General features: G+C 51.9%; 1 protein-coding gene across 5 annotated transcripts; it reads right to left on the bottom strand.

The window, feature by feature from the left end:
• Positions 1-13,964: 13,964 nt before the first annotated feature.
• GUCD1 (guanylyl cyclase domain containing 1) lies at positions 13,965-27,563 on the bottom strand. 5 transcript variants are annotated; one of them, XM_074004271.1, is made up of 7 exons: positions 27,239-27,563; positions 26,574-26,733; positions 21,497-21,581; positions 20,502-20,667; positions 19,514-19,605; positions 17,100-17,341; positions 13,965-16,357 (listed from the first exon to the last, which is right to left on the bottom strand). In XM_074004271.1, the coding sequence occupies exons 2-7, from the start codon at positions 26,614-26,616 to the stop codon at positions 16,263-16,265; spliced, it is 723 nt and encodes a 240-aa protein (XP_073860372.1). In that variant the 5' UTR covers positions 26,617-26,733; positions 27,239-27,563; the 3' UTR covers positions 13,965-16,262. The 5 variants fall into 5 exon arrangements, with proteins under 5 accessions (XP_073860372.1, XP_073860373.1, XP_045220347.1 ...); XM_074004272.1 differs by having other exon boundaries at positions 13,965-16,354; XM_045364412.3 differs by lacking the exon at positions 27,239-27,563 and having other exon boundaries at positions 26,574-26,763.
• Positions 27,564-27,571: the final 8 nt, after the last annotated feature.

Genomic DNA, 27,571 nt, shown 5'->3' with positions numbered 1-27,571 from the left:
TTAGAGTAGGCAGGCCCTGCACAGGCAGGGTCATTTCAGGGTTTAAGGCATCCCTGGAACATGTAGATGCTCAGTAAACATTTGAATGAATCTGTGGTGGAGGTTTTTGTTTCCTTGTGATCATTGCTGATGTCATGGGGCAGTCTCTCAGACAAGAAATTGCAATGGTTCAGTGTACATGGCCGGTAGGCCCATGGACCCCTGTAATCTTGGATGATGCCTTCTGACCCCTCAGTTTTCTCACCGGTAAGATGACAGGTGGCTGGGCTCAAGAATTTCTCCCTAGAAATTCTCAGTTCTGGCAGGCCACCTTCCTGCCAGGCTACAGCTTTATTGCTGGAATCGAGGGTGGAGTAGCTGAACTTCAGTGTGCCCAAAAGAAAAAAAGGAGGCCGTGCACAGTGGCTCACATCTGTAATCCCAGCACTTTGAGAGGCTGAGGCAGAGGGATCGCTTGAGCTCAGGAGTTCAAGACCAGCCTGGGCAACAGAGACCTTGTCTCTATAAAATTAAAAACAAAATTAATGGCCGGGCGCGGTGGCTCAAGCCTGTAATCCCAGCACTTTGGGAGGCCGAGGCGGGCGGATCACAAGGTCAGGAGATCGAGACCACAGTGAAACCCCGTCTCTACTAAAAATACAAAAAATTAGCCGGGCGCGGTGGCGGGCGCCTGTAGTCCTAGCTACTCAGGAGGCTGAGGCAGGAGAATGGCGTGAACCCAGGAGGCGGAGCTTGCAGTGAGCCGAGATCGCGCCACTGCACTCCAGCCTGGGCAACAGCGTGAGACTCTGTCTCAAAAAAAAAAAAAAAAAAAAAAAAAAAAAAAAAAAAAAAAAAAAAAAAATTAATAATAGAAAAAAAGAAAAGGGCTAAGGCATTATTAAATATAGACCAGACCACATTTTAGGCCACAAAAAAGACTCAGTGAACTTAAAGATTAAAGTCATAAAAGTGTATTTTCCCATCACAATGGAACAAAACTAGAAATCAGTAGCAAAGGAAATACTGGAAATTTTTAAAAATTAAACAACGACCGGGCGCGGTGGCTCACGCCTGTAATCCCAGCACTTTGGGAGGCCGAGGCGGGTGGATCACGAGGTCAGGAGATCGAGACCATCCTGGCCCATATGGTGAAACCCTGTCTCTAAGAAAAATACAAAAAATTAGCCAGGCGTGGTGGTAGGCGCCCATAGTCCCAGCTACTCATTAGGCTGAGGCAGGAGAATGGCGTGAACCTGGGAGATGGAGCTTGCAGTGAGCCCAGATCGCGCCACTGCACTCCAGCCTGGGCGACAGTGAGACACCATCTCAAAAAAAAAAAAAAAAAAAAGAAGATAACACACTTTTTGTTTTCTGAGACAGAGTCTTGCTCTGGCACAATCGTGGCTCACTGCAATCTCCGCCTCCCAGGTTCAAGTGATTCTTTTTTTTTTTTTTTTTTTTTTTGAGACGGAGTCTCGCTCTGTCGCCCAGGCTGGAGTGCAGTGGCCGGATCTCAGCTCACTGCAAGCTCTGCCTCCCGGGTTTACGCCATTCTCCTGCCTCAGCCTCCCGAGTAGCTGGGACTACAGGCACCTGCCACCTCGCCCGGCTAGTTTTTTTGTATTTTTTAGTAGAGACGGGGTTTCACCATGTTAGCCAGGATAGTCTCGATCTCCTGACCTCGTGATCCGCCCGTCTCGGCCTCCCAAAGTGCTGGGATTACAGGCTTGAGCCACCGCGCCAGGCCTCAAGTGATTCTTGTACCTCAGCCTCTCGAGTAGCTGTGACTACAGGTACATGCCACCGTGCCTGGCTAATTTTTGTATTTTTAGTAGAGACAGGATTTTGCCGTGTTGGCCAGGCTGGTCTTGAACTCCTGGTCTCAAGTGATCTGCCTGCCTCAACCTCCCAAAGTGATGGGATTACAGGTGTCAGCTACCCCTCCTGAACAACACACTTTTAAACAACCAATGGATCAAAAAAGAAATCATAAGGAAAGTTACATATCTTGAGACACATGAAAACAAAAACACACCAAAACCTATGGGATGCAGCAAAAGCAGTGCTGAAAGAAACTTATAGCTATAAATGCTTACATTTAAAAAGAAGAGTCTGGGCACGGTGGCTCACACCCATAATTCCAGCACTTTAGGAGGCTGAGGTGGGAGAATCGCCTGGCCCCTCTACAAAAAATTAAAAAATTAGCCAGGGATGGTGGTGCACACCTATAGTCCCAGCTATTCCAGAGGCTGAGGTGAGAGGATTGCTTGAGCCCAGGAGTTTGAGGCTGCAGTGAGCTAAGTGAGCTATGATGGCACCACTGTACTTTGGCCTAAGCAGCAGAGCAAGATCCTGTCTCTTAAAAAAAAAAAAACAGCAACTGAACTATACACATTATTTATACGTTAAGACACTAAAAAAAGAGCGAATGAAAGATCTAACAGAAGGAAGCCAGTAAGAACAGAGCTAGAGAATAGAAAAAGAACAAGAAAAAGTCAACAAAATCAAAAGTTCCTTCTTCAGAAAGATCAACAAAATTGACAACCTTTAGCTAGATTAAGAAAAAGACTCAAATTACTAAAATGAGAAATGAAAATCAGGACACTACTACCAATTCTACAGAAGTAGAAAAGATTATAAAGTACTACAGACAGTTGCATGGAAACAAACTGGATACCCTAGATTAAACGGGCAAATTCCAGCTGGGCGTGGTGGCTCACATCTGTGATCCCAGCACTTTGGGAGGCTGAGGTGGGTGGGTCACTTGAGGTCAGGAGTTTGAGACTAACCTGGCCAACATGGTGAAACCCTGTCTCTACTAAAAATACAAAAATTAACTGAGTGTGGTGGCATGCACCTGTACTCCCAGCTACTTGGGAGGCTGAGGCATGAGAATCACTTGAATCGGAGAAACAGAGGTTGCAGTGAGCCAAGATTGTACCACTGCACTCCAGCTTGGGCAACAGAGTGAGATTCTGTCTCAAAAACAAATCAGTGAATGAGTAAATGAATGAATAGGCAAATTCCTAAAAACAAAACCTACCAAGACTGAGTCATGAAGAAATATTAGAAAGCACAAACTTCAAATCAAAAACTGAATAGTCAAGAGATTTGACTCTGTTTGCAAGCTAAGTTAGCCTACTGCAGTTTCACAGATGCTCACAGAAGACATACATTTTTTTTTTTTTTTTTTTTTTTTTAAAGAGACGGAGCCTCGCTCTGTTGCCCAGGCTGATGTGCAGTGGTGTAATCTCAGCTCACTGCAACCTCCGCCTCCCAGGTTCAAACGATTCTCCTGCTTCAGCCTCCTGAGTAGCTGAGATTACAGGCTCCTGCCACCACACCCAGCTAATTTGTGTATTTTTAGTAGAGATGGGGTTTCACCACGTTGGCCAAGCTGGTCTCAAACTCCTGTCCTCAGGTGATTCACCTGCCTTGGCCTCCCAAAGTGCTGGGATTACAGGCGTGAGTCACTGCACCCAACTAGACAAGACACTCTTGGGTCAGATACAAAGGACAGTTTATTACAGCAATAGTAATAGCCAGAGTACCAGCATTTTCTTACAGCCATTTCCCAAGCCTAGTTCCCATAGGGCAACACAAAGAGGACCAAGTGAATCCTGCACATGCAGTGGGTTTTATTGAGGAAAGGAGGAGGGAAGAGAGCTAACAGAATTTGTGTCTTTTATATTGGATGGTTGGTATGCCTTCCCTTTGCACTAACGGGAGGCATTATCTCCACCAAGGTCACAAGAACACCTGTCCTTTGCTATATGGATGCAAAGCGCCTGTGTCTGTCTTCCAAGGCCATACCAGCTTCCTTGAAAAGATAGTCCAGAACAAAGGCCTTCATAGTTTTAGCTGGCAAGACACATACAGAAATGTGAGAGACCTGTGAAGAATTATCTCCCAATAATATTCACCCCTCATTTCTATACTGTCTTGGCTTCTGACAGTTTTCTTATGGGTATGCCATTTTATCAGTCACTGATTAATCTGGCCAATAGGCATAGAGCAAATCAGTTCAGTGTGTCTTACAGAATTTAATTTAATGAACAGCATTTCAAACAGCAGAATGAGTCCAACCTGCAATGTTAACCCCAGTCCTGACCCCAAGGTTTTCTCTTTTTTTGTTGTTCTTTTGTTTTGTTTTGTTTTGTTTTGTTTGTTTGTTTGTTTTTGAGACGGAGTCTCTCTGTGTTGCCCAGGCTGGAGTGCAGTGGTGCGATTTCGGCTCACTGCAAGCTCCGCCTCCCAGGTTCACGCCATTCTGCCTCAGCCTCCCAAGTAGCTGGGACTACAGGCGCCCGCCACCATGCCCGGCTAATTTTGTTTTTGTATTTTTAGTAGAGATGGGGTTTCACCGTGTTAGCCAGGATGGTCTCAATCTCCTGACCTTGTGATCCATCCGCCTTGGCCTCCCCAAGTGCTGGGATTACAGACGTGAGCTACCGCGCCCAGCTGACCCCAGGGTTTTCAACTCAATAGGCTGAACAAATCCTATAAACCATCAAGGTCTACCTAAGTAAGCCAAGTGACTTTCTCAAATATTGACCTTTCCACTCAGCCCAAGTCATTAATCCAGGTACAGCAGGATATATTAGATGTTACATAATCTCCACTGGTGGTTCACAGGGAGGAAGCCTAGGGCAAGTCTGTCATCCATACCACCTCCACCCTGGCCAGTGAGTTGCCACTGACATGAATGCCTTCCAGGGCCAAGGTGGTACAACGGATCACCCAGCTAAAGTTAGGGACAAATGTTTCATCACCTTTCCTAATCAGAGGACTCCCATCATAGGGATAACTCTCCCTATAGTGCACATTAAGGAATGAGTCAATTATCAGTCCAAGAAGCTCCCCTGAGTAACCAAGAGCAGCCTCACTTTAGAAAGATCTCCACAGTCGTCAGCCGGGTGCCATGGCTCACGCCTGTAATCCCAACACTTTGGGAGACCAAGGCAGGCGGATCACCTGAGGTCAGGAGTTCGAGACCAGCCTGGGCAACATGGTGAAACCCCGTCTCTACCAAAAGTACAAAAAAATTAGCTGGGTGTAGTAGCAGGCACCTGTAACCCCAGCTCCTTGGGAGGCTGAGGCAGGAGAATTGCTCGAACTTGGGAAGCGGAGGTTACAGTTAGCTGAGATCACACCACTGCACTCCAGCCTGGAGCAAGACTCCATCTCAAAAACAAAAACAAAAATGTCCATAGTTGTCTGTGGGCTACATAATCTATTGGTGGTATTTGCTTAACACTTGAAGGTCTCTTTTGACCACCCTGAAGAGGCCAGACACTATTTCGGGGAGGATGACAAGTTAATGTTTAGCTTCCACACAAGTGCAGTCATAAGGGCACATAGAGTTACCCCTAGAAAATGTTTATAATTGTTGGGGGTCCCCCAAGTGGGACCTACATTTGTTGGGGCACAGGTCCTGGCCACCTGGTAGGGCTTTGGTTTCCCAGTTCAGTTTACTTTTTTTTTTTTTTTTTTTTTTTGAGGTGAAGTTTCACTCTTGTCACTCAGGCTGGAGTGCGGTGGTGTGATCTCGGCTCACTGCAACCTCCACCTCCTGGGTTCCAGTGATTCTCCTGCCTCAGCCTCCCGAGTAGCTTCCCAGTTTCCTGTTTGTTTGTTTGTTTGTTTGTTTGTTTGTTTGTTTTGAGACGGAGTCTCGCTCTGTCGCCCAGGCTGGAGTGCAGTGGCGTGATCTCGGCTCACTGCAAGCTCTGCCTCCTGGGTTTACGCCATTCTCCTGCCTCAGCCTCCCGAGTAGCTGGGACTACAGGCGCCCACTACCACGCCTGGCTAATTTTTTGTGTTTTTAGTAGAGATGGGGTTTCACCGTGTTAGCCAGGATGGTCTCCATCTCCTGACCTCGTGATCCTCCCGCCTCAGCCTCCCAAAGTGCTGGGATTACAGGCGTGAGCCACCACGCCTGGCCCCCAGTTTACTTTGAATAATTCAGTCTAGTCCTTGTATTTGGAAGGACAGCCTGAGAGCAGTTAGTCCGATCTATCCCATTTGTCCATGCCGCCAGCAAGGTAGCACTTGTTCTGTCCACAGAATGGCTGAGTGGGGTCTATGGGAATAGGGACACAGAATGGCTGAGTGGGGTCTATGGGAATAGGGACACAGAATGGCTGAGTGGGGTCTATGGGAATAGGGACACAGAATGGCTGAGTGGGGTCTATGGGAATACGGACACAGAATGGCTGAGTGGGGTCTATGGGAATAGGGATGGGAATGACAACTGGTGATTTTCATGGAAGGTGCAGGAGCCAGGGACATCCCCTGCTCTTTCCAGTGGACTTCTAGTAAGGTTAATGGGAATGGTGAGCAAACCAAACAGTGGCCAAAGCCATCTGATGGGGCAAGGCAGAACCCACAGTCGTTAAATTTATTTTATTTGAGACAGGTTCTCAGTCTTGCCCAGGCTGGAGTGCAGTGGTGCCATTGCAGCTCACTGCAGCCTTGAACTCCTTGCCTCGAGCGATCCGCCCCTGCAACTTCCCAAGTAGCTGGGATTACAGGCAGGAGCCACTATGCCCAGCTTTGCAGTCAGTTAAATTTAAGGTGCTTGCAAAAGTTTGGGAGAGCTGCACCAGATCTTTTTTATGTTCATAAGAAAGTCTTCAGGGGCAATTATGAAGGACAAAGATCATAAATGCCTCTTCCTCTTTATCTCCTGGAATCCAAAGTACTTTCTACCTAGGTGCCAGAATTGCTGCGCCTGCTCCCAAATCAGTGTCTCATTCCAGTACCTATAGTCACCTCTTTAAGGAAAAAGAGGTGAGTGGACTGACCAGTACCAGCCATCTCTTTTTCCAGTTACCTGCTTCGTACACCCAGACTTTTTTTTTTTTTTTTTTTTTGAGACGGAGTCTCGCTCTGCCGCCCAGGCTGGAGTGCAGTGGCCGGATCTCAGCTCACTGCAAGCTCCGCCTCCCGGGTTCACGCCATTCTCCTGCCTCAGCCTCCCGAGTAGCTGGGACTACAGGCGCCAGCCACCTCGCCCGGCTAGTTTTTTGTATTTTTTAGTAGAGACGGGGTTTCACCGTGTTAGCCAGGATGGTCTCGATCTCCTGAACCTCGTGATCCACCCGTCTCGGCCTCCCAAAGTGCTGGGATTACAGGCTTGAGCCACCGCGCCCGGCCCACCCAGACTTTTTGAGTGGAAGAGTCAGGTCCAAGAGGAACAAGGGCATTTTTATAAAATGCACAGAGACCCATTATGTTCCCTGCTTTGTCCCATATGTACCACTCGAAGGGGTCTTGGTGAGCAGCGTACTTGCCCAAGTGGTCATTATTCTTATGCTCTAAGACCATGTCAGTCCAACAAGAGAATCCAGGTGTCTGAAACACAATCAGGTTTGAGCCCCTAGGCCCCCTTATAGTTAGACTGCCATCTAGAAGGTGTGCCCACCAGGCTGGCCTGGGGTTGCTGCTAGGGGAAGGCAAGGAAGCAATGTGCCCAGGAAGAGTCTGATCAGAATCCCAAATTTTGAAAATAGGTCTTTGTAACCTTCCTACACCTCTTCATTCAGATACACCTTTCTAGGAAGTAGCCTTTTCAAAGAGCTGCATTTGGTAACCAAAATGTTTTAATAGGGCCAGGCGCATTGGCTCATACCTGAAATCCCAGTTCTTTGGGAGGCTGAGATGGGAGGATTACTTGAGGCCAGAAGTTTGAGACCAGCTTGGTCAACATAGCAAGACCCCATCTCTACTTAAAAAAAAGAAAAAGAAAAAGCGGAGTGCTGTAGCTCACGTCTTTAATCCCAGCAGTTTGGGAGGCCAAGGTGGATGGATTTCTTGAGGTCCGGAGTTCAAGACTAGCGTGGCCAACATGGGGAAACCCTGTCTCTACTTAAAATACAAAAATTAGCTGGACGTGGTGGCGTGTGCCTGTAATCCAAGCTACTTGGGAGGCTGAGGCAGGAGAACGGCTTGAACTCAAGAGGCAGAGCCAAGATCGCACCACTGCACTCCAGTCTGGGCGACAGAGCAAGATTCCGTCTCGAAAAACAAAAACAAAACAAAATGCTTTATGAAAGTGTGTGGACCAGGAGGGAGGGAGAAAAGTAGAGTAGAGACCTTGAGTTGAATTTTTTTTTTTTTTTTTTTTTTTTTTTTTTTTTTTTGAGACGGACTCTTGCACTGTCGCTCAGGCTGGAGTGCAATGGCGCGATCTCGGCTCATTGCAACCTCCGCCTCCCATATTCAAGCAATTCTCCTGCCTCAGCCTCCAGAGTAGCTGGGATTACAGGTACCCGCCACCATGCCTGGCTAATGTTTGTATTTTTAGTAGAGATGGGGTTTCACCCTGTTGGTCAGGCTGGTCTCGAACTCCTAACCTCAGGTGATCTGCCTGCCTTGGCCTCCCTAGGTGCTGGGATTACAGGCATGAGCCACTGTGCCCAGCCCGATTTTTGAGGAAGCCATTCTAATACTCAGCAATGCCAGATGCTCATGATGGCAGGAGTGTGGAAGATCTCTTGAATACCACGACTATTGTTGAGTGGCTTTTGTGATAAAAGGCGCACCATTGTCACACTGCAGATGGTCTAGAGAGCCAAAACATGACACAGATTAGTTTCAAGGGTTGCAGCGGTGTGCCCAGAGTTGGCTGATAGGACTGGAACAATCCAATAACCTGAAACAGTGGTAAGGCACCATCAATAGCCCCAAGAGGTCAAAGGTCTAATGAAGTTGATCTGCTATGAGTAGGCTGGGGCCATGTCCTATGTAAGATGACCTCCTCCTTTGCAAAAGAAATGGGCCAACCTTTGGTAGGAATCACAGCCTGGTATGTGGTGGTAGCCTCTGCATCAGAAATAGTCTTTTCTGGCCGGCTGCAATGGCTCACGCCTGTAATCCCAACACTTTGGGAAGCCAAAGCGGATGGATCACTTGAGGTCAGGAGTTCGAGACCAGTCTGGCCAACATAGTGAAACCCTGTCTCTACTGAAAACACAAAAATTAGCTGGGCATGGTGGTGCATGCCTGTAATCCCACCTACTTGGGAGGCTGAGGCAGGAGAATCACTTGAACCCAGGAGGCAGAGGTTGTAGTGAGCCAAGATGGTACCACTGCACTCCAGCCTGGGCGACAGAGTGAGACTGCATCTTAAAAAAACAAGCAAACCCCCCCGCCACACACACACAAATAGTCTTTGCCATTGTGCCCAGTCCGTGATGGTGGATGTGTTGCCATGTCCAGCACAATGATGGATCCCAATGGCAATATGGCTAGTGCAGGCTCCCTCAACAGCCTTATTTCAGTTGGTCTCATCAGAGAACAGGCTTCAACCACGGGCATCTACATGCGTGATGCAGACAGAGCAATCACAGCCAAAACTTATTTCCATAGTTCATGACCCCAAAGATGGATGTCTTTAATCCACCAGTTGAGGTTTTCTAAGTGTCAGACCAAACACCTAGGCCATTGGCAATGCCCCAAGAGTCAGTAAAAATATAACAAGGGTTACCAAGAGGAGTATTGGCTCAGGGCCTACTGAGCAGAGTTACTCATCCATTTTCCATTCTGCACAGCTGCTTCTGAGGGTGAACAGCCACAGCAGCCCTGTGGACACCATGAGGCTTCCACTTCATCAGCCCATCAGTGAACCAGGCCCTGGCATTTAGGAGAACCTCTGTGAATTGAGGTTCCTGTTGTTGAGCCAGTGATTTTGCTTTGGTGGAGTGGGCGATATTAGTGTCCCCCAAAGGGTTAGCTGCCAGTTTTTTCATGTAAAACTGAGATGTCAGCAGGGCTAGACTAGCTGTGTTCTTAAATACACCGTTTCCCTCTTAAGTACACCATTCCATAAAAGCCAGCCTTTTGTGGGTCAGGTATTCTGTTGTAAGAAGACCCCAGATAGTAAGCTTTTCAAAAGAGGTGTACCTGGCCACTGTGTCAGGGAGACAGGCAGTAAGTCCAAAACAGGGGCACCTCTGGGTGCAGTCTTCTTCCCTTTGCCAAAGGTTCCAATTAGCAAAATTAGTCACAGAGACCTTATATAGCTTAAAGGGATCATTAGGGTTTTGAGGACCCACAGGTAGAGAGTGGGCTTGCTAGACAGCTTCCAATACAGCCTTGCGGCCTGGGCCCTGCTCTAAAGGGTGCTGGTTGGCAAGTTAGCAGATGTAAAGGACCAAGTAGGATGCCCAAGTGAGGCACATGCTGTCTCCATTACCCAAGGAGTCTGAGAAGGTGCAGAGCCTTCTTTTTTGGTGGTGGTGGAAGGACCACCAGAAGCTTTTCCTTGACTCCTGGAAGGACTAAACATCATGAATTGGCCGAGTGCAGTGGCTCACGCATATAATCCCAGCACTTTGGGAGGCCAAGGCTGGCGGATCACTTGAGGCCGGGAGTTCGAGACCAGCCTGGCCAACGTGGTGAAACTCCGTCTCTACTCAAAATACAAAAATTAGCTGGGTGTGGTGGCATGTGCCTGTAATCCCAACTACTCAGGAGGCTGATGCAGAAGAATCACTTGAACCTGGGAGGCGGAGGTTGCAGTGAGCCGAGATCGCACCACTACTCTCCAGCCCAGGTGACAGCAAGACTCCATCTCAAAAAACAAAAAACAAAACAAAAAAACAAAAAAACAAACAAAAAAAACCTTGTGAATCAGCAGTTGTATTCCAAGAAATGGAATTTTGTCAGGGATTGTCAGTCCCCACTGCTGGTGGAGATGTGGTAACCTATGATCAGGATCTCCAGGACTGGGACTTTTGACTTGCCATCCAAGAGGACATCATCTGTATGGTGAAAGTTTTGGACATCAGAGGGCAGAGAAACTGAGTTAAAACCTGACTCATCCATGGGGGTTAAATGGCAGGGGAGTTTATCCCACTAGCATTGACTGAGAGAACCCCCTTTGGCACTTCAGGGCTGGAAGGAGAAGCACCAGTTCCTACCACAAATTCAGGTATAGATGCAACAAAACAAGACATTGAATTGTCCCAAAGGGCCCCACAGCACTTGGCTTTTTCTCTCTGCACTGTGAAACTTGCCCAAACCCTGTCAGTTGAATTTGGAAACTCCCCTTCCCCCATGAGGCCAGGTAGGACGGTGGCTTATGCACCCATATCCAAGAGACATAAACGTTTTGAGGCACTTTTGTCCCCAGTGTTCCTTAGCTTACTCAGGTGCTCATGGCCTTTGGTCACCCTTGAAGACAGGGGGACCTCATCCCTGCCCTCATCATTTCTCCTTAGAGCAGCTGAGGTTGAGTTAGAGAGGGAGTGAGGGACTAGGGATTGTGGACAAGAGACTCTTGTGGGCAAGAGACTGGTTCTGTGCCATTAAATAAGGGCACACTTACTTCTGGGTTCAAAGAGTGTGGCAGCAATTTGTGACTCAAATGAGTTTCCAGTATTTTCAACCCATCCACAGCCCTGTATCAGGTGGCAAGGCCATCATTACTGACTCTTATTTATTTCAGCTTTGGAGATCCCTTGACTCCACAGCCATATTGCTTTCTGGTTGAGGCCCCAGGGATTTTGTTCTTCTGATTTTTGTTCTGCTGACTCAGACTAGATGTAAGCCAGAGTGCCAGCATTTTCTTGCACTGATTCTCCAACCAGGGGGGTGGAGGCCAGGAGACACCTGCACTTGCAGAAAGCTGTAATAAGAGGGGAATCCTAAGTTTGAATAACATGAGGCCTTTTTTAAAAGTTTTTTTCTTTTCTTTTTTTTTTTTTTTTAGTGAGAAGGTCTCACTCTGTCACCTAGGCTGGAGTGCAGTGGTGCAGTCATGGCTCACTGCAGCCTCCACCTTTTGGCTCAAGCATCTTCACACCTCAGCTTCCCGAGTAGCTGGGACCACAGGTGTGCACTACCATGCCTGGGTAATTTTTTGTATTTTTGGTGGAGATGGGCTTTCATCATGTTGCCCAGACTAGTCTCAAACTCCTGAGCTCAAGTGATCTGCCTGCCTTGGCCTTCCAAGGTATTGGGATTACAGGTGTGAGTCACTGTGCCTGGCCACTTTTTGTTTGAGACAGGGTCTTGCCCTGTTGCCCAGGCTGGAGTACAGTGGCATGATCACAGCTCACTGCAGCCTCGACCTCCTGGGCTCAGGACGTCCTGTCACCTCAGCTTCCTGAAGAGCTGGGACCACAGGCACCTCCACCATGCCCGGCTAATTTTTTGTATTTTTTATAGCGACAGTTTTGCCATGCTGCCCAGGCTAGTCTCAAACTCCTGGGCTCAAGTGATCCACCTACCTCAGCCTCTCAAAGTGCTACGGTTAGAGGCATGAGCCACTGTGCCCAGCCCCACACAAGTCTTGACCTTCTAGTCTCAAGTGATCCTCCAGCCTTTGCCTCCCAAAGTGCTGGGATTACAGGCATGAACCACCATGCCTGGGTCACCTGAAGTGACCCAGATGTACTAATGGGCAGTACGTCTTGCTCCTTCCGCCATTCTTTGTAGGAGAGAATGTCTCCTGGATCCTGGGTGACATCAAAGGATTCAAATTCTGCCTCCCCTTTATTATTATCATTTTTTTGAGACAGAGTTTCGCTGTTGTTACCCAGGCTGGAGTGCAATGGTGCGATCTCGGCTCACCACAACCTCCACCTCCCGGGTTCAAGCAATTCTCCTGCCTCAGCCGCCTGAGTAGCTGGGATTACAGGCATGCGCCACCACGCCCGGTTAATTTTGTATTTTTAGTAGAGATGGGGTTTCTCCATGTTGGTCAGGCTGGTCGCGAACTCCCAACCTCAGGTGATACGCCCGCCTTTGCCTCCCAAAGTGCTGGGATTACAGGCATGAGGCACCGCGCCTGGCCTTCTGCCTCCCCCTTAATGATCACCTTTAGTTCTGAAAAGTACAGGAAAGCTGCTGAAACAGGTATCATTTCAGCCTACTATCCATTTACTCACATTTATTGAACATCTACTAGGTGTCAGATACTGGGGCTACAGCAGTGGAGACAGACAAGATGATGTGTTTGAGGGAGGATGGGAAGGAATAGAAGTGCTCCTTTAAAAGTGATGACATTGGCGAGGCACAGTGGCTCACGCCTGTAATCCCAGCACTTTGGGAGGCTGAGGCAGGCAAATCACTTGAGGCCGGGAGTTCGAGAGCAGCCTGGCCAACATGATGGTAAAACCCATGTCTACTAAGAATACAAAAATTAGCCGGGCGTGGTGGTGTGTGCCTGGAATCCCAGCTACTCAGGAGACTGAGGCAGGAGAATTGCTTCAACCCAGGAGGTGGAGGTTGGAGTGAACCGAGATAGCGCTACTGCACTCTTGGTCTGAGACCTCAACCCCAACTCTGCATGCTCTGAGCAGCCAGCTCCACCCAGCACTCACCATCCCACCCTTTTTTTTTTTTTTTTTTTTTTTTTTTTTTTTTTTGAGACAGTCTTGCTCTGTCGCCCAGGCTGGAGGGCAGTGGTGCGATCTCGGCTCACTGCAAGCTCCGCCTTCTGGGTTCATGCCATTCTCCCGCCTTAACCTCCTGAGTAGCTGGGACTACAGGCACCTGCCACCACGCCTGGCTAATTTTTTTTTTTTTGTATTTTTAGTAGAGACGGGGTTTCACCGTGTTAGCCACGATGGTCTTGATCTCCTGACCTCGTGATCCGCCCACCTCCACCTCCCAAAGTGCTGGCATTACAGGTGTGAACCACCGTGCCCGGCCATCCCACCCACTTTTGTCTCTCCTCTTCAACATCCCCCTCATTCTGTGGTGTCTCCTGTAGTTGCATTTGTTGCAGTTCACTTGAGCTGAGCCCCGAGGCCCTTCTACCCCTAGTACTGCCTGTCCAGGACGGCCACAAGCATCCAGGCCTGAATAGGATGGATATGGCCCTAGAAAACAGAAAACAGGATTCCAGTCCCAGCTAAACTGGGTATGGCAAGACAAGGACCTGGGTTCCCATGTGCTCATGCTGAGAACTTAGGGACAGGAATTCTGCAGATCAACACAGCTTCACAGAGGCCAGCCAGGGGCTACCACCATTTTGCAGTGAGAATAATGTTTATTGAGAATGGCTCATTACAAACAAAATATATATAAAATCTCTGCGATGCAAAAGATCCCTTTCATCCCCCTGTGGCTAGAATGAACAAAGCTCACTGTCACACATGGCTTCAGGTGCTGTGCTGGTCCCCAGCACGTGGACAGGCTGGGCAGCTGTGGGTGTCATGTGCTGTGGGCAGAAGTCCCCGATGTCCAGGCTCGCTCTCTGGCCCCATTTTCATGACTTGTGCAAGAATGCAACACAGTGTGGCTTACATCCTGCCTCTGTGACCCTCCCTAGGCAGGTGGGTCTTCAGAACGGGCAGCTTTCTCATTCATCTTCCAGGCAGGTGACCTTTAACTGTGGCGTGCCCTGAGAAGCCGTCCTCTGGGACCGCAGACTATTTCTAAACATCTTGGATGGACTGAGGTGCTGTTACCACCCTCCATGAAGGCCACTCCCTAGTGACAGCCCTAACAGCATGTGCACTGTGTCTGAATCACATCCCGCCATCCTGAAAACTTCATTTCCTTCCACTGGTTTCCTTCACACAGCTATCCTCACAATTTTACCAGAACACTCCTGAAGATGCCCACACCCTACAGCTGCTGTGCATGGGCACTCCTGGGCCACCTGGCATTAAGGCAATGGAGATGAGACCAGTCTGGAGCCAACACCGGTCTCTGAAACCCAGAAGGGCTGCCCAGCTAACAGCACCTCCCTCTTGGCCAAAGGCTTTGTCTAGGGTTGAGGAGCAATTTGGCTAGGTGGTCTGACCGCCCTCCTAAACAGAGCCCACCTCTGCCCCCAGAGTCACCTGGTGGGGGAGGGGCCAGCTGCCCCCATGCCCTGCCTTGGGCACTGTAAGAGCAGGACCCAGGAGTGCAGGGATGGTATCACTGTTGCCCCTTTGAAAATGATCAATTTCCCTTAGTTTTTTCGGTACAGACTGGGGTTCAAGGCCCAGCTCCACCATTGTCCTGGGCAGCCTCCCCAGACTGGGCCAGCTGCCTCATCAGCTGCCTCGTCTGTGAGGTGAAGGGGCAGATACTTAAACCGCTGGCCAAGTCCCTTTCTCTGAAAAAGAACTTGAGCTGGCTAACTGCCCTGTGCAGAGGTGTTAGTGGTTCCAAAGTACCTTCACTCTTACGATTACTGTTATACTTGAAGGTGATTACCCCTCAAAAATGAAAACTTAAATCTCAAACAACCCCTGACCCCAACCAAAGAAGAAAAAAAGAGGAAGTAAAGAGCTCTATGCTACTTGCTGTGTTGTAAGATCCTAGGCAGGAACCCCTCTTTTCCGTCAAGATAAAAGAGGCCCAGTATCATGTGCAACCTCGTGTGAAGACCAGGCTGCGTGGGTAGCTGCAGGCTGCCCCTGCCCATTGCTTTGGAGCACAGGCCCTAGCAGCCAACCTTAAAGGACTAGGGGCTCCCCACACTCAGAGGGCAGACCCTGCTGTCAGGATTTAGGCTGGTGTCAGGAGGCTTCCTGGGTGTGGAGATCCCTCTGGGTCTAGGGCAGCTGTTTATTCCCAGAGCACGCACTGTGCCGCCAGCCATCAGGCCTACCAGTGGGATTTAGGCCCAGGCCACACCCCCGAGAGCCCTCCATCTGAGCTGGAGGACCTGGAGGGCTGTGGGTGGCTTAAGCGTCTCCAGGGGCCAGGGCACTGCACGGCAGGGCAGCTGTGAGGTGTGTCTATGCTGGGTGGCAGGGGCCAGACACCCTGTAACGAGCCACAGAAACTTGGGCCCATGGGTAGGCAGGAGACGGTGGTGTCGTCACCCACGGGGCATGGGGGCATATGCAGCACTTCCAGAAGAGAGGGGCCTGGAGGGGTCCTCAGTTCTGGGCGATTGGGGTCAACTATGCTGTCTCCAGACACTCTCATACTGTCCTGACAAGTGGCATTAGTCAAGGGACTTCTCTCTCCAGACTCAGCCCTGCGGTCTGTGTGGAGACCCTTGCCTTGGGTCTGGCTCAAAGGCAACAAGGGCACTGTTGGGACTGGACTTCCTGTGGGCACAGCTGGAGTCAGGCTTGGGGTCTTGGGGTATGCTTCCAGCAGCCAGCAGGTGCTTGGCGTGAGCGACATGACAACACACGGCACTGGCAGACAAAGCAGCTGTGCCACAGTATCCCAGAGTTTCTGGGGCTCTGCCAGATGGGCTGAGGCTGCAGTTCCACATTCCAGCCCCAGCAGCCCCAGGCCTGGGCCAGGGCATCCTGAGTGGGCCCAGCTGGGGTGGGGATGGGGTCCAAGGGCCTGGGCACACCAGGCTCCTGCTGTCAGCTGTCCAAGTAGACAAAGAGGATGTCCTCATCTGTGCCATAGCTGGTTCTGGCCTCCTCAAAGTTACTGATGCTGGTGCTGCACATTCCTGCTGGGGGTGGAGAGGGCAAAACGGGGTCAGTGGGTTGTGAGAAAGCACCTACCCCACCAACACAGTGCCCAGGAGAGCTGGGTGAGGTCTGTGCTCCACCCGCATGGCCACTCCTCTCAGCTCAAGTCCTCCACCCTCAGGAAGCCCTCCTTGCCCATCCTGGTCTTCATGAGCTTTCTCTGACTCCTCCCCAGTTGAGCAGTTAGAGAAAGTGAGGCCCAGAGAGGGGAAGAAACATGCTCCAGGCCACATAGATGGGGTAAGTTTATGTGATCAGGGCGTCTAGGGGCTGTCTCTGTGAATCCAGTCTATGAGAGTCAGGGCGGCCCTTCCCTGTGCCTGGAGGGCAGCAGGCAGGCCAGGATGGGTCTAGAGCAGGGGCTGGCTCTGGCCGGCTTCTTTCTGAGGAATGTGCTGGCCATCCTGGGGGCTGGGGGAGGGGTGCAGCCTGTGCAGCATGAAAGGGTGAGGCAGGGACCTGGGCAGTGGCGTGGGGCCTGTGGTGTGGGAGGGAGAGGTGGCCAGGTTGTAGAGAAGGCTGGCATAGTTTGCTGCAGGTTTGCCTGCATGGCCTGAGGGGTGGCTCCAGTGACAAGAGTAAAGGAGGAGCAGGGGCTTTGGGGAAAAGGTGGTAAGGGAGGCCCTGGCCACACTAGATTGCATGGGTGGGAATCATGGGCACTGGCCATACAGAACAGTGAATGTGGCCCACTCTGCCTCACCCGCCCCACCCAGCACTCACGGTCAGCATAGGCTGGGTTGTTGTAAAAGATGCAGCCAGTGGCCCGGTTGTAGCCGCGCAGGACGATGAAGTGGCCCTGGTAGTCAGGAGTGCGGCAGAAGCAGCGGTGGCCACTGGGGGCGAAGCAGCAGTACTTGACAGGGCTGGAACACAGGTCACAGTGCAGCACCCCAGAGTTCACCAGCACGATGGCCACATGGCCCTGAGCCAGGTGCGCCTGGATGTCCTGCACACTCACTGTGCTGTGGGCAGGAGAGGGGTCAGCTGGTGCTGCTGGGCCCCCATTCCCCATCCCTCAACTGGATCCCTGCTTGTTCCTGTTTCTCTGTTACAAAGCTTGGAGATCGGCTCCTCTTCCCTTTGCCCTGAACTCCCTGCTCTGTCACTTGTGGCCCAGGCTCAGCCTAGAGCCAAGCAGGAGACTGGTATGGTGTGCGTGTCTGAGTGTGCACAAAGATGAGCTGGCCCTGTCAGGCCCTTCACGGGGAGGGCAGTTCAGCTCCAGGTGGGTCCAGTCAAGGGCCACTAGAGCAGCACACAGAAACCATCGTCCTCCTGTGCCCCAGGCTGGTTAGTGAATTCTTTTTGCCCAGCCTTGTCTCTCCTCTACCCTAAATCATATGTAGTTTACGTTGAAAACTGCCTGCCCAATCTAATCCCCTAAATCTAAGCCACGCATGGCTCAGACACTTTCAAAACCAAATGCTTCTCTGAAAGAGTTATTTTACTTTTTTCCTAAGGCTCCTTGTGGCAGAAGGGGCTGCCCAGGAAGGGCTGGGCCACATTACTTCCAGGGGAGCTCCAATTCAGCAATGACATCTGCCTGGAGCCTCCCTCACTAACAGAAGGTGCTGCCCCATCCTGTACCTTCCACTAGGCAGCAAATCCACATGAAAACCTAGAGCAGGGCTGGGCACAGCGGCTCACGCCTGTAATCCCAGTGTTTTGGGAGGCCAAAGTGGAAGAATCGCTTGAGCCCAGGAATTAGAGACCAGCCTGGGCAACACAGCAATAACTGTCTCTGCAAAAACATTAAAAAATTTACCAGGCATGGGGCATGGTGGTATGAGATTGTGGTTCCAGCTACTCGGGAGACTGAGGCAAGAAGATCACTTGAGTCTTGGGCTGTAGCCGTGAGCTATATTGCAATATTGCAGCACAGCACTCCAGCCTGCATGACAGAGTAAGACCTTGTCTCTTAAAAAAAGACAAAAGAAAACACCCAGAGGGGCAGAGGGAAGATGGGGCTGTGGGCAGGGGGAGCTCTAGGCCAGGGGCTCCTGCATCTTTGCTGGAGGGGCTGCTCACCCACTTGGTGCCTTCCTTAGGAGTGGCAGCATCAGTACCACATGGCCTGGCCCAGCTTCAGCCACAGCTGAGTCACGTGGCAGTTTGGATTGCTGCCTTGGCCAAGGAAACGTGCCATTTTTCCATTTGGTCTTTGAAACAAAATAGCTGGCTGAGTTCCCAGTGGCAGTGTACAAGAGTGGAATTTCAGCTATAGGGAAAAAGCAGGAGGCTGGCTGGAAGGAAAAACTACAGGCTTCAAGGAATAACAAGCATGGGTTCAGATCATGCCATGGTCAAGATGCTGGGGGTGACCTTGGGTGTCTCTCTCATCCTCAGTTTCCTCCCCCGAGAAACGGAGACAGCAACAGCTTTTCCACTCAAGGAGATGGCACCTGTTGACAGCCGCTAAATAAACATTTGCTGCCTTTCCTTCCAACATGTGCCCATGTGGTCATAGTATGAATGGAGATCCCACCCCACCCCCATTTTCTAAATCACCTATCATGTGATTATAGCAGGTCAATAATGAAAATATAAATCTGCAAAGAAAGGGAAAATCTGAGAAAAGCCTGTCCAGGACCTAGAGGCAGCAGGTCTGAGCCCCACTCTCACACAGTCCAGAGAAGAATGCCACTCACACTGGGGCAAACTGCACCCGGGGTCTTCCTGAATCCAGCCCCAATGCATACAGATGAGAAGGGGAGGCCCTTGTAAGGTCACAGCAGCCCCTACACACTGGGTCGTCCCTCTCCCCGTCCCTTGTCAATCACTGCACCAGCACATTCCTCTTAGGCCATCACCCTTTCATTAGGGGTCCTGTGTTGTGTCCCATGCTGTCCTTCTGCAAGCAGCCCAAGGGCTGGATGCAATCTCTCTCGCTCACCTGTCCCTCCAGCACCTGCTCAGGATCCATCCCCAGTCAGAGCCTGGGTCATGAAGCCCCAGTGATCTCCATAAACCAAGGCTCAAGGGGGCAAGTCAGTGCCCACAGCCACCCGGTAGCCAGTTCTGCCTGGCTCCAGAGTTCCAGCCTTTCCTGAACACTATCCCGAGGCCTCCCCACTGCAGATCTGTGGGTGAGCAGGCGTGAGAGGAAGGGCGGGTAGGAAGGTCGGGGGGCTCACCATTTCTCCACCAGCACCTTGCAGGCCTTGGCTTGTGCAAACAGCTGATTCACCCGGGTCTCCTCTGTGTCAAAGTGCTTCCTGTAGAAAGACTGAACAGAGAAGAGGGAGCTGGAGCAGCCACCACCCAGGCTGCCTTCACTCCATTTGGATGAAGGAACTAAAGAGCATGTTACGGAGGCAGAGACAACAGGAGGGCAGAGGAGCCCCACCTGCCAGGGCAGATGGTACGTGCAGCAAGCCTGATCAGAAAGCTGTCTGTCCTAAGCAGGAGCAGGGATGCAGGACCACACAGAGGCATGAGGACGATGCTTGAGAGGGGTGAGCAGCTGGGCTCAGGTCAGCTCCCTGGGGAGGATCGATCACCCTTGGGCTTGTACACTCTGGCAGGCATGAGCAGGAGCCCATAGCGAATAAGCAAGGGGGATGAGGCTGAGCCACCTGGGACAGCTCAGCTACAGCTTGGCTTAGCTAGGTGTGGTCCACGGAACACATTTTGCTGGCATGGCTATGTTGGCATTATTTTTCAAAAGGCAAAAAAAAAAGAAAAGATGGTATTTTGGTTTTCTTCTAGACTACCAATTACCCAGCTTAAAAGCTGGCTCTCCTGGTGAAAAGAAAAAAAATGTGCATATGATGGCTGGATGAAGCCAGTGATGTTCTCAGAGGCCCTGGGCCTGCCTTGTGGCAGTAGCAAAGAACGTAGGAAGTGGCCTCTGCATATTCTGAGGGCTGTAGAAGGCAGGCAGACAGGAGCCAGGACTTAGTACTCAGATCCTCTGGGCAGGCCAGAATGCAAAGGCACCTGCTCTGACTGGCTCCCAAATCCTGCCTATAGCCTCTCTGCTGCTGCTGCCTGGTCTCTGCACACCTGGGTATCTACCTGGGTGTCTAGCCCTTGACTGCTCCCTCTTCCAACTACTGGAACCAAGTGGCCTTATACCTCTGTGTGTCCCCACATGGGAAGGCCCAGTGGCTGGTCGCTCACCTGGTTCTTGTAGCCCTTGTCGACGCCCAGGGTCTGGGTACAGAAGCGGTGCCTCACACCAAAGTGGTGCATCAGGTAGGCCAGGTCGATGGTCCAGATGCTCCTGGTCAGCTGCAGCTCCTGCAGGGCTCTCTCAAACTCACTGTCGTCCAGCTGGCCCAGGTACCTGCAGGGAGATGCGTGGGGAGCTCAGCTTGCTCTCGAGGGTTAACTGGACCAGGTCACCCTCTACCTGCTGGCCCAAGAGCCCCTGTCACAGGTCCCATTCCCCAGAAGTCTCCCTCCTTCATCATGAGCCCCTAGGTCCTGCCCACACACTGCCCAGGCTGCCTGGGGCACCATCCTGGCTCCAGAGTTGCAGGCCTGGACTCTGCTTCTCACATCTCTTGTGTCTTGTGGGCTGTGACCTTGGGCAAGTCGTGTCTTCTCTGACCTCTTTAGCTTCATCTCTAAGATGAGGTCCCTGGATCACATCAGTGGTTTTCAAAGTTTTAGGCACAGAACCCTTTTATTGAATGTGGCTGGGATTTCCAGGATGTAAAACAGATGAAGGTACAGCTGCCCTGGGGTTCCAAGAAGCCAAATGAAAAACTCTTGTACAAGGTGACGGCTACAGTCCCTCTTGGCTCTCACTGTCCAGATTTCTGGGATATTCACACAGCTTCCGCTTAACGGCCAACACCCCAGTCTCCCAGGAGCCAGAGGCCGGGGGTGGAGGGCCTCCTGTCCCAGTCACAGAGCGGCCTTGTGGGACAGGCCTGGACACCTGGGACTTCCTGGCCACCCCAAGCCCCCAGGCATTACTATGATGGAGACCTGGAAGGCCTGGTCCACCCCTTGCTCGCTTTTGCAGATGGGACTAGGACCAGGTAGAAGCTTGGCCTCCTGCAAGTCCCAACCAAAGACAGTTACAGGGACAATGGATCCCACCCAGGTCTCTCCCAAGCCAGAGCAGGAGATGTAGATGGGGAGCCCCCAGCCCCGGCCCCACTCACCGCAGCACCATCCTGGAGCAGGCCAGGCCACAGTCCCAGTGGTAGAGCTGCTGGATGACTGGCACAGGCAGCTGCACAAAGTCCCCTGTGCAGAAACAGAGGGAAGTCACAGACCCTCAGCGCAGAGCCCACCACTGCCACCCTCATGGGAGACAGTGTCACTGCCTCCTGCCTAGACCCTGCAGGGGCTGCTCAGGGACCTTCCCACAATCCTTCAGCAACCCCCTTAAATCCAGGCTCCTACAGAAGCAGTGATCTCCCCAAAACACTGGCCAGAGAGGTCAGCCCTACTGAAAATCCTCCAGTGAGCTGGGTCCCACATTTCTTAAGACAACACCTCCATGGCTGCTGCCCTAGCACCCTCTGCACCCTTGCCTTTGCTTGTCATAATCCCTCACACCCCAGGGGCCTTTGCACACCTGGTCCCTCTGCCTGGACATACCTGGCTTCCTGGGTGCCTAACTCCTGCCCTTGGATATCACTTCTCCAGTGCTGCCCCTCTTGGGCCCAGTGACCCACATGTGCAGTCACTGCCCCCATGCCTACTCAGAGGCCTTCTTTCGGTGGGAACTCTGAGGAGGAGGGACAGGGTCGTTTTTTTTCAACGGGGTCTCACTCGGTTGCCCAGGCTAGAGTGCAATGGCATGATCTCGGCTCACTGCAACCTCTGCCTCCCAGGTGGCAAGTGATTCTCCTGCCTCAGAGTAGCCTTAGTCCACAGGCGCGCCACCACGCCCAGCTGATTATTATAATTTAGTAGAGATGGGGTTTCACCATGTTGTCCATGGCTGGTCTCGAACTCCTGACCTCAGATAATCCACCTCAGCCTCCCAAAGTGCTGGGATTACAGGTGTGAGCCACCCCGCCTGGTCAACAGGGGCTGTTTTGTTTCCTGCTTTCATTCCAGGAATGGCACATGGGAGGGACTCAGCAGATACGTATATCTGAGTTCACGAGGCCCCTGGAGGTTTGCTTGACTCCAAAGACCCCAGGACCGCCAGGGTGTGAGACCATGGCCAGGAGAAGGGAACTGTCAGGTAAGCTGTGCAGCATATGGAATATCCTTGTGAGCTCCACCCCCCACCAACCCTGGGCAACCTCTCGGTCTGTCTTTGCCAGGCTGTGAGGTGGAGCAGAAAGAGCCTGACCTAGCATTCCAGACCCAACTGTGCCGCTGCTGGCTGGCTGTGGGCTGGGCAGCTGACTTCCTCTTGCTGGAATGAGTCTGGCCATCCCTAAACGGGCAGGGGGCAGACGAGGGGGGACTTTGGTCTGATTCAGTCATTCAGTCGACAAATATTTCCCCAAAGCCTAGTAAGTGCCTGGTGTGTGTACTGGAGATACAGCAGTGAGTGATACAAAGTTAACTATCCTGATGGACAGCAAAAACAAGCAAACATAACAAAATAGAGGCCTAGGTTGGGGGAAACGGTAGGGGTGTGCCTTAGAGGGGATGGGGGAACAGCATGTGCTAAAGCCCTGAGGTGGGACAACTGGGCATGTGGCATGCAGGACCCTCCTCCGTAGCCATCTCGTGAACCTGGACAAAGTTCAGAGTCTAAAGAGGAGGAGACTTATCTCTGCTGTTACTCACTCATGACACTCGTTCAGCACGTGAAAACCCAGCCCACATTATTTCCCCATCTGGCAGGTCTCTCCTGGACCATGTGACCAGCTCTGTGCAGAGCCACCCCAGGAGCCCTCCTGCTGTGGCAGCCCCAGTTCCCCTCACTCCCCTGTGTGTGGGGCCCTGCCTAACCTGCCCCGCCAGCCTCATCTCGGCCGGCCGCCCTCACCTGTGGTCTAGTTAACCTGTGAACTCCTTAAGGCTTCATTCTACCCCCAACGCATTGGCATGTGAGGCTCCCTCTGTCTGAAACTCTCTCCTGGCTGCTCTTCTCAAAGTTGTGTCCCTTCTAGTCATTCAAGTCCCAGCTCAAAATCTCTTCTTAGAGGTTTTTCTAACTAAGCCTTTGAGAAACGAGGGGACTCTCCTTCACAGCATCCTGTTCATTTCCTTCACGGTGCTTGGCAAAAGTAGCAATAGATCAAGCCACTCTGTCTCTAGACTGCAAGCTTCCTGAAGGCAGGTGCTATGGTATCCTCTCCAAAATTCATGTTGAAACTTAATCTCCATTGTGGTGGTATGAAAAGATGGGTGTGGAAGATATCCACAACCAAAAATAAATAAATAAATAAATATATAAGTAAGTGTGGCCTTTTGGGAAGTCAGAAAGGCTCTGCCCTCATCAGTGAATTACTGCCTATAAAAGGGCTGGAGGAAACTAGCATGGGCCATTTTTTTTTGCCCTTCTGTTCTTCTGTCATGTAAAGGTACAGTGTTTACGGCCTTTCTGTTCCTTCCACCACTGAGGACACGCAGGTGTCACCATCTACAAGGAACAGGCCTTTACTAGACACAGAACCTGCCAGCGCCTTCATCTTGGACCTCGGAGTCTCCAGAACCGTGAAGAATTAAATTTCTAGAGCTGGGCACAGTGGCATACACCTGTAATCCCAACTACTCACGAGGCCAAGACAAGAGACAAGGAGTTTGAGACCAGTTTGAGCAAAATAGTGAGACCTCCATCTCCAAAAAAGAAAAAAAGAAATTTCTATCGTTTCTAAATTACCCAGTCCTGACTATTTTGTTATAGAAGCACAAATGAACTGAGACAGCAGGAAACCTGCCAATCTTGTTCCCTGTTATTCTCAGTCACTGGTGTTGGATGTTTAGTAGTAACTCAATAAATATTTGCTGGAAGAAATAAACTTTTTTAGGCCAGGCACGGTGGCTCACACCTGTAATCCCAGAACGTTGGGAGGCCAAGGCAGGCAGATCACTTGAGGTCAGAAGTTTGAGACCAGCCTGGCCAACATAGTGAAACCCCGTCTCTACTAAAAATACAAACATTAGCCGGGTGTGATGGCCAGAGCCTGTTATCCTAGCTACTTGGGAGGCTGAGGCAGGAGAAGTGCTTGAACCCGGGAGGTGGAGGTTGCAGTGAGCCAAGATTACGCCACTGCACTCCAGCCTGGGCAACAGCGAGACTCCATCTCATTAAAAAAAAAAAAAAAAAAAAAAAAAGAACTTGAAACAGGGTCTCACTCTGTCGCGCAGGCTGGAGTGCAGTGGTGTGACCAGAGCTCACTGCAGCCCTGAACTCCCAGGCTCAAGGGATCCTCTGACCTCAGCCACCTGAGTAGCTGGAACTATGGGCACACACTACCACACCCAGATAATTTTTAAATTTTTTTTGTAGAGATGGGGTCCCATTATGCTGCCCAGGTTGGTCTCAAACTCCTGGGCTCAAGCAATCCTCCTGCCTTGGCCTCTCAAAGTCCTGGGATTACAGGGGTGAGCTACTACTGTGCCAGGTCAGAAGAAATGAACTTACTAAGCACTCACTGTTTGCTAGGCTCTGGGGACACAAAGGTGACTAAAAACCCACCTAAGCCCTAACTCCTAGGGACTCATAAAATGCTGAGCAGTGGGAGAGCTCTGCTTTCCTCTATCGCACAAAATGAGAATTCTTCAGTGGCAGATGGAGACGAGGTTGCATTTGCCTCCTTCCAGCCCTCAGCCCAGAGCAGGCACTTAGATATGCTTGGGGAATGGAAGGCATTTTCCAAAAAGACCTCATACCTTGAGATGCCCAGGCCTACTTGCCACTTCACTGCTCTGCACCCCTCTTCCCCCAGGCGTCCAGACTACAGCCTTCTGTGTGAGGTTCCCTCCTTACTCTGTGGCTTGAGCTGTGACACTGACTAGCTGAGCTATCTTCTGCCAGGCTGTGACTCTGTCCATGCCTTTCCGTGTCCAGCTGTAAAATGTGGCACAGGACAGCAGCTCTCTCTCAGAGACTCAGCTGCCCCTCCTCCTCTTGCCCTGCAATCGAGAACTCCTTGATCCTGAGGCCTGGCAGGCCCCATAGGGCCATCTCCAGTCTTGGCAAGGGCAGATGGGACCTAGAGATGCTCATGTTGGGGGAGATAATGTTAGGCGAGGCCTTGGCATTTGTCCCCGTAACAGCTTTAGCCTTCTGAACACAAAGTCACAGCCAGATGTTGCTGCCTGGAGCCAAGGGGCTGCCTGGAAGGCCCTGGTCTGACCTCAGTTAGTGGTTGTCACTAAGGAAGGCAGGTAGTGTGCTAGCCTTGAATACTTAACCCATCTCAGACTCAGTCTGGTCAGCTGAAAAAGTGCAAATCACAGTGGGCACCTACTTCACTGGGTCGTTATCAGGATTAATGAGGCACTGCATGTAAACAACTGCGCACAGCGCCTGCCTGCCTCATAGAAAGGTCCCTGTGAATGTAAGCCTTTCCTCCTCTGAGGCTCAGGAAAGGCAAGTATCTTGTCTCAGATCACAGGGCTAGACAACTGGAGGAGGAGGGATGTAAATCCCCCCCCACTCCACACAGCAAACACAAAAGAGAACACTCCCTGGGAGTGACACCTGAAGGTCAGGGTCCCACATGTTGTTGACCTCTCCCACAGTTGGCACTTCACTTGAGAGTTTACTAGCTAGCACTCCGTTCCTCACCAACCCTGCGCCTTCAGCAGGACAGGAATCACGTCTTCCCCCTCCCCTACCTCTTGGGCAAGCAAACTAACTGCCAAGACACTGAAAACCAGTCCGAGTCTCCGCCCCAAAGGGGCTCAGGCTACCGCGTGGCAGAGGGAACCAGAGGGGGAAGAACAGGAGCAAGACAAAACGCCGACTCTGGGAGGCCAGAGCACCGGCCCTTTCATTACTCGGTGCTCTCGGCCAGTTTCCTGCCCTTCCCAGCCTCAGTCCTCCACGGTTCCCCAAGGCACGAGAGCTCCCAAGGCGGCTCCAGTAGGACTTTTCGCTTCTGGGGAAGGTGGCGCCCCTTCTACCCGGACCCTCCCACCATGCGGACAAGGGTCGCAATCCTGCCAGTGTCAGGAAACCCCCACTGACTGGAGCGAGGCGGGTGTGGGGGTGAGGCGGGAGTCGGCCCAAGGTCGCGCGGCTGGACCCTGCCCCGCGCTAGGGCGGGGTCCCCTTCGTTCCTAGGGTGAAGACTGGGCCCACAGAGAGGCACTGACCGGGCTCGAGCGGCGGCCCCGCTGCCTCCGCCTCCGTCCTCATGACCCGGGCGGCGCGGGGCGCCCATGGCCCCGGCCCAGAGCGGGCTACAGCTTCCGCTTCGGCTGGGGCGGTAGGGCGGTCGGTGCGTGTCGAGTTCCTTCTCCGCCACCGCCGCCGCTGCGGAGGGGAGAACCGGAGGCGGTGGCTGGGCCGCCCCAAGCCCCGCCCCAGCCCTTCCAGGTCTCGAATCTGGAGGCCCCGCCCTTTCTCTAAGCCCCGCCCCAAACTTTGATCCTAGAGGCCCCCAGCCTCCCGATTTAAATCTGCCCCGGCCATTCACCGCCTCAGCGTCGAGTGACCCAGCCCTCTCGTCCAATCCTCGCGCAGCCGCGAAGCCCAACAAGACGCGGACCCGGAAGCTCCGCCCCTTTCCTTGAGCCCCGCCCCAAAGCCCGTGCATTTCGTGAACAGAGGCTCCTCCCTTCAGCAAGCCCCGCCTCTGCCGGGGCCCGCTCCTTTGCCAGTCTTAGCTGTAAACCCTGGTCCGGCCCAGTGTATTCCGGAGGCTCCAAACAACTCTCCTTAAACTGCCTTTAGGGATGACCCTGAGCCGGCCTCCTCTCTACTCTATACCTAACTTTATCCGTACGAGATACGTAGCCTCACTCAGGGCGCCCCTTACCTGGCGGTGCTGGGATCAAAAAATTAAATTGTGAGGGGAAGTCCTGGCCCTTGGCCCAACCTCCTGCTGCCCCCGGTCTGAGGGCCCAGGCCCCGAGTCTCCGCCTTGCCGTCCAGCCTGTCCTTGGTGTGGGGCGCTTGGAAGTGCAAGCACCCTCTCTGGCTCTTTGCCGGCCCCAAGGGTCGTTGTTTGCGGCGGTCCCCGGGCCCAGTCTTCGGCCCTCTTTTCCGGTGCCGGAACTATCGTACTGGTGCCTTAGTTTCCCAGCCGGCACGCGGGGTGAGGAGGAAGCGGAGGCGACACCGCTCTCACCACTGGGGAAAGGAAGGAGGC

Source organism: Macaca fascicularis, chromosome 10 (assembly GCF_037993035.2).
Source record: "Macaca fascicularis isolate 582-1 chromosome 10, T2T-MFA8v1.1".
Lineage (NCBI taxonomy): Eukaryota > Metazoa > Chordata > Mammalia > Primates > Cercopithecidae > Macaca > Macaca fascicularis.
Note: the sequence above shows the minus strand (reverse complement) of the source record. Positions and strands in the feature narration are given on the sequence as shown.